The sequence below is a fragment of the Carcharhinus amblyrhynchos genome, chromosome 3, assembly GCF_965287045.1.
Source record: "Carcharhinus amblyrhynchos chromosome 3, sCarAmb.v2.hapA, whole genome shotgun sequence".
Taxonomy (NCBI): Eukaryota; Metazoa; Chordata; class Chondrichthyes; order Carcharhiniformes; family Carcharhinidae; genus Carcharhinus; species Carcharhinus amblyrhynchos.
Genome location: NC_137326.1, coordinates 14,020,963 through 14,027,947, shown reverse-complemented (window position 1 = coordinate 14,027,947; position 6,985 = coordinate 14,020,963). Strand labels below are relative to the sequence as shown.

The 6,985-nt window shown below is 49.6% G+C and overlaps 1 protein-coding gene across 1 annotated transcript in view; it reads left to right on the top strand.

Annotated features, from left to right (window-relative positions):
- Positions 1–1,364: 1,364 nt before the first annotated feature.
- Positions 1,365–6,985, top strand: part of celsr3 (cadherin, EGF LAG seven-pass G-type receptor 3) — a 241,665-nt gene continuing 236,044 nt past the window's right edge. Inside the window, exons 1-2 of the mRNA XM_080186571.1 lie at positions 1,365–1,447; positions 1,951–6,044. Coding sequence (XP_080042697.1) covers positions 1,365–1,447; positions 1,951–6,044 — 4,177 coding nt within the window. The remainder of the gene's footprint in view (positions 1,448–1,950; positions 6,045–6,985) is intronic.

Below are 6,985 nucleotides of genomic sequence, written 5' to 3'. Positions count from 1 at the left end.
GTGACACTGGGCCACAGTTGTTAGCACTGCTGCCTCACAGTGCAGGGATCTGGGTTCGATTCCTGGTTTGCGTCGCTGCCTGTATGGAGTCTGCATGTTCTCCCCATGTCTGTGTGGGTTTTCTCCCACAAGTCTGAAAAACATCTTGGTTAGGTGCAGTGGCCATGATAAATTCTCCCTCAATGTATCCAAACAGACACATGGCAGAATGTGGCGACCAGGGGATTTTCACAGTAACTTCATTGCAGTCTTAATATAAGCCTCCGCATGACACTAGTAAAATTAGCTTGAAACTCAATTCTAAAGTTGCCAGCACATTTGCCAGTATCAATGATGCCTGCTGCGCTGTGACAATTCTGAAGCTGCCAGCACGTCTTGCCAGTATCATAGAAATATGAAACATAAAAGATAGAAGCAGAAGGAAGCCATTTAGCCCTTTGAGCCTGCTCCACCATTCATTACAATCATGGTTGATCATCCAACTCAGTAGCCTAAGCCTGCTTTCTCCCTCTAACCTTTGATCCCATTCGCACCAAGTGCTATATCTAGCTGCCTCTTGAATACATTCAATGTTTTGGCATCAACTACTTCCTGTGGTAATGAATTCTACAGGCTCACCACTCTTTGGGTGAAGAGTGGTAGCAATGATGCCTGCTGCTCTATCTGAAGTGCACAACACCAGGTTAAAGTCCAACAGGTTTATTTGGTAACACAAGTCTTCAGAGAATCGCTCCTCCTCCAGATGAGTGAGGAGTTGTGTTCACAAACGGGGTACATATAGACACAAACTCAATTCACAAGATAATGGTTGGAATGCGAGTCTTTACAGGTAATCAAGTCTTAAAGGTACAGACAATGTGAGTGGCGAGAGGGTTAAGCACAGGTGAAAGAGGTGTGTATTGTCTCCAGTTCCTGGCCTCAACCCAGATCTTGGGTTCATGTCATACTATCTGTAACCCCCACAACTTGCCTGGGTTTGCAAAATCTCACTAACTGTCCTGGCTGAAGACAATACACAGCTCTAACTTGTGCTTAACCCTCTTTCCACTCACATTGTCTGTACCTTTAAGAAATGATTATCTGTAAAGACTTGCATTTCAACCATTACTTTGTAAATTGAGTTTGTGTCTATATATGCCCTGTTTGTGAATACAACTCCCACTCATCTGATGAACGGGCAGTGTTCTGAAGTCTTGCGGCTTGTGCTACTAAATAAACCTATTGGACTTTAATGAGACTTCTTACTGTGCCCACAATGCTGGCATCTCCACATCACATATTGTCTCCAGCCAGGAGACTCTGAATCCTGACTCCGACTCCGACTCCAACTCCGAAGCAGCCAGCGCATCTTGCCAGCATCAATGATGGAGGCGTCTCTAATAGTCACAGCGGCCCGGCTGGGATGTACGATTGAGGATGGGGGTGGGCGGCTGCGGGAGGAGGTGGAGTAGACCACTGGCGGGCGCCGGCTGCCATGTTGGGAGCGAGCGGAGTGGGGATGAGGAGATGTGTCCCGGAGCGGGGAGGGAAGCCTGAGAGAGAGGGAGAGGAAGGGGGACGGCGCTGAGGGCGAGGTGGGCAGGGAGGGAGCCGGAGCTGCGGGGAGGGAGGAAGGGGAGCGCCGGGGTGGATGTTGAGCGGGACTCTGCGGGAGGGCGGTGTCGGGCCCCGGGGCGGCTGAGGGTGCGAGGGCCGCCGAGCAGCCGAGAGCGGCGGCGGGGAAGACGGGGGCTGACTGATGGCGGCGCTGCTGCTGATGGGCCGCTTCCACCATCACCACCACTACCACCACCACCTCCTGCTGCTGCTGCTACTGCTGCCCGTCCTCCTGCTCCCCCTCCCCGGCCCTTTGTTCGCGTTCGGGGCGGGGAGGCCGGTGCCAGAGGCCGGCCCGGAGCTGCTGGGGCCCCGGCCGCCTCTCCTCCTCCTCCTGCTGACCCCCCGGGCCAGCGGCCGGGCACCTTGCCCCGGGGACGACCGGCCGCCGGGCGGCAGGGGACGGGGTCACGGCGGCTGGGCAGCGGCGCCCGGCCAGCGAGGCTGCAGCGGCGGGCAGACCGAGAGGGACGGCGGCCACAAGACAACTGAAAGAAAGACAGCAGCGCCGGGCGGCGCACAATGGGACGCCGGAGAGGATTCGGACAGCGAAGCCCCTCGGAACTGGGGAGCCGGGGTCTTCAGCAGCCCCCCAGCCAGGAAACTCCTGCACAGCCTGCGCCGGTGGGGTTGGAGCTGTGCCTGCTCCCGGAGCCGGGGTCAGCACATTGCGTTGTCCTGTGCCAGCCCCTTCGAGAGGCGAGGGGAAGCTGCGGCTCCCACCCCCGGGGGCTGCCAAGCTCGCCTCCCCGTCCACCAGCCTCTCCTCATCCCCTCGCTGCTGTGCCCGGGGCCGGACAATAGGAAACGGTGCGGGGGCCAGCGTCCAAGCCATCAGAGCCGGCCGGCGGGCCACGGGAGATTGTGGTGGGACTGTGCCCCGGCTCAGCTTGCCTTAAAGAGCCGGGATGTTCGGGGAGGCTGCCAGCACCTGCTGAGAGATGGAGAAGTGGAATTGGAAGTCTGTCTGAAACACCGTCCAGAGCTGCGTGTGAACAGCCTTGTGTCTCATCTCTGTGAGTGCCACGCTTTAAGCACCAATAAAACATGGTCTGAATGTTGCACAAAGCAGGGGAAGAACCTGAACCACACTTCGCTACGCCGACACACGAATCAATGTGCTAACCCATGTTTGAGTCGATGCACGATCTGTGCTTCGTTTAGAAACAGGACAGGCTGCTCTGAAGCGCGTCTCAGTGAAAGTAGATTCAGTTATCGTTTGCTAAATCCACCGGTCTGCAATCTGTGTCTAAAAGCCTGCCTGCTCCTTGTATGTGGGAAGCCGGGACCGCATTGTTTGCAGGAGGAGCTTTCAGCACCACCCGCGGTGTGGACAGCTCCCGCTACTCCCAGGCAAGCAGCTTCTGTCCACAGGCTCTGCAATCCGGACAACAGAACAAAGAGCTCCGGGCCACCCGCACCAACCCTCTGCCCCCCTCCCAGCTGCCAAGTCTGTCTCAGGCTGCGATTTTTAACAACCACCAAAGGTTGTTTGAAAACTCTGCTCTCTGGACCCCGGCCAAGCAGCCATTCAAAAAGCGACCTGCGTATCCTCTTCCAATTAAACTCCAGCAAAGCTATGCAATTTGATACCTTCAACCCCCGATTTGGCAGACGGGGGAAGAGAGCCCTCTTTCCTCTGGCGTTAACCAGGGCTGGTAGATCGGTCAATCGTCGTCCTCATTTCCCGCAGTATAATTACCAGGTTCAGGTGGCGGAGAACCAGCCTCCAGGGACCCCTGTAATCTCCATTACCGCAGTGGACCCTGACTCTGGAGAGGCTGGGAGGCTGTTTTACTCTATGGCTTCATTAATGGACAGCAGGTCCATGGATTATTTCACAATCGACATGGAAAGAGGAGTGCTTTCAACCAGTAAAGTCCTGGACAGGGAAAGCATGGACCTGCACTATTTCCGAGTCACTGCTGTCGACCATGGCATCCCCCGCCTCTCTGCTACCACCATGATTTCGATTACAGTGAGCGACACCAATGACCATGACCCAGTGTTTGAACAAACCGAATACCGGGAAACCATCCGGGAGAACGTCGAGGAGGGTTACCCCATTTTGCAGCTCCGAGCCACAGATATTGACTCTCCTTCCAATGCCAATATCAGGTATCGATTCATGAATCAGCAGGCTGCACGTGCTGTTTTCGATATCGACCCCAGATCGGGGTTAATTACCACCCGTGGATCAGTAGATCGAGAGACCATGGAGAAATATTCCCTAATTGTTGAAGCTAATGACCAAGGTAAAGACCCTGGTCCCAAAAGTGCCACAGTAAAAGTTTACATAACCGTCCTGGATGAAAATGACAATGTGCCACAGTTTAGTGAGAAACGCTACATTGTTCAGGTGAGGGAAGATATTAGGCCGCACACACAGATCCTGCGAGTTACTGCCACAGACCTGGACAAAGACAATAATGCTTTGGTCCATTATAATATAATTAGTGGGAACAGTAGGGGGCAGTTCTCCATTGATAGCATTACTGGTGCCATTGAGGTGGTGACACCTTTAGATTATGAGGTGGAGCGTGAATATGCCTTGCGTGTTCGTGCTCAAGACGCAGGGCGTCCGCCCCTGTCCAACAATACAGGAATGGTCAGTATTCAGTTGGTGGATGTCAATGACCATGTCCCTATTTTTGTGAGTACCCCATTTCAGGTATCGGTTCTTGAAAATGCCCCTCTTGGGCACTCTGTGATCCATATCCAAGCTGTGGATGCTGATTATGGTGAAAATGCCCGGCTGGAGTACAGGCTGACAGACACAGCCCAAGACACGCCTTTTGTGATCAACAGTGGAACTGGCTGGATCACTGTGAGTGCACAATTGGACCGTGAATCTGTTGAATATTATTCCTTTGGAGTAGAAGCTAGGGATCACGGTTCTCCATCTCTGTCTGCTTCAGCAAGTGTCAGTATTACAGTGTTGGATGTTAACGATAATCGACCAGAATTTACTCAGGAAGAGTACTTTATTCGCTTAAATGAAGATGCTGCAGTGGGTACTAGTGTACTGACAGTAACTGCAGTGGATCGAGATGTGAATGGAGTGGTTACATATCAGATTACAGGTGGGAATACAAGGAATCGTTTCAGTATTAGCACCCAGGGTGGCATGGGCCTCATTACACTGGCATTGCCCTTGGATTATAAGCAAGAGCGACGTTACGTCCTAACAATCACAGCTTCTGATCGCACACTTCATGATACATGCCATGTACATGTCAATATCACAGATGCAAACACACACCGGCCAGTGTTTCAAAGTGCACATTATTCAGTAAATGTCAATGAAGATCGTCCAGTGGGGAGCACTGTAGTGGTAATTAGTGCTACAGATGATGATGTTGGGGAGAATGCTAGGATTACGTACTACTTGGAGGATAACATTCCTCAGTTTCGAATTGATCCTGATTCAGGTGCTATCACCCTACAGACAGAGCTTGACTATGAAGATCAGATGACATACACCCTAGCTATCACTGCCAAAGACAATGGGATTCCACAGAAATCTGACACTACCTATGTTGAAATCATGGTTAAGGATGTCAATGACAATTCACCAGTGTTTGTAAATGTTCAATACCAGGGGTCAGTCTCTGAAGATGCACCGCCCTTTACCAGTGTCTTGCAGATATCAGCCACCGATCGCGATGCTCATGCTAATGGAAGGGTTCAGTACACCTTCCAGAATGGAGAGGATGGGGATGGGGATTTCACTATTGAACCAACATCCGGGATTGTCCGAACTGTCCGAAGGCTTGATCGTGAGAGTGTTCCCATATATGACCTCACTGCCTATGCAGTGGATAGGGGGATCCCTGTGCGTAGGACTCCAGTTCACATTCACGTCAATATTTTGGATGTTAATGATAATGCGCCCGTGTTTCCTGCTGATGAATTTGAGGTATTTGTGAAGGAAAACAGCATTGTTGGTTCGGTGGTAGGGCAGATCACAGCAACTGATCCAGATGAGGGGACAAATGCTCAGATCATGTACCAAATTGTGGAAGGCAACATTCCTGAGATCTTCCAGATGGATATCTTTTCTGGAGAACTCACAGCCCTTACTGATCTGGACTATGAAGTAAAATCCGAGTATGTAATTGTAGTGCAAGCTACCTCTGCACCTCTTGTGAGCCGAGCTACTGCGCGCATTCGTCTGATTGATCAGAACGACAATAGTCCTGTCCTGAAGAATTTCCAAATAATCTTTAACAACTATATATCCAACAAGTCAAATACCTTCCCTTCAGGAATCATTGGCAAGATCCCAGCCTACGATCCTGATGTTTCAGATCGACTGTTCTACACGTTTGAGCGAGGGAATGAGCTGAGTTTAATGAACCTCAACCAGACAAGTGGTGAACTGCGGCTGAGTCGAAAGCTTGACAATAATCGTCCCTTAGTAGCATCCATGTTGGTGACAGTCACAGGTAAGCTTGTGAAGTGTTTAATGTGATGTTTACCTGTAGGAGGATTGTCAGGTTGCTTTGTCTTGTTACCAATGACTGTGTCTGGTTGTATAATGGTTATAATATTGGATTAGAAGCCTAAAATGTCATATTCAAATTCCATTATGGCGCATAAGTCTGTGAGAGAGTTCAGAACAAAATTGTCATAAAAGATGCTGGATTAGCATAAAAACGCAACAGAGAAAGTAATCTGCCACCTCTTACCTGGTCTTGCCTGATGCAAATCTAATCCACATTGCATGGACTAATTTCTGTTTTCTGAGGTGAACTGGCAAATCACTCTGTTGTTCACTCACTACGACTCAAGAAAGCCCGCCATCTATTGAGGATAACTAGTGTTGTACAAATTCTGGGAAGTTATGAAAAAGTATCATCACCATTGAATCAGCTGATTTGTTTTCTTGCAATAAAATATATTCCTGATTTTTAAGAGAGCCACATTAGAACTTGTAACATTGTTTGCTAACGAGGTTGTAACGACAATTTTAGGTTTAGGAAAAATGTACAAAGTTCTTCTTAGTTATTATCAAACATAAAAGCAGAAAGTGCTGGAAATATTCAGCAAGGTTTGGTAACAGCGTAAAACGGAGTTAACCATTCAAGTCGATAAACATTGTTGCTGCAGATGCTGCCACACCTGCTGAGTATTTACAGCATTTTCTGTTTTTACTTCAGGTTTGAAGCATCCACGGCATTTTGCTTTCATTTGTCATAATTGTCATAAAAGTTGAAAAGTTCTGCGCTGGTCGTGATTGAAAATTTATTTTGTCTCATGGCTGATCTGGCTTTATGTACTCCTAAAATGCAGATCATTAGTTATCAGTGTTTTAAATCTTAATGCAAGTGTTTCAGGGAAGTGCAATTCAAAGCTAGTAACAAGCAGCACCTTGTAAAAAGTGTTT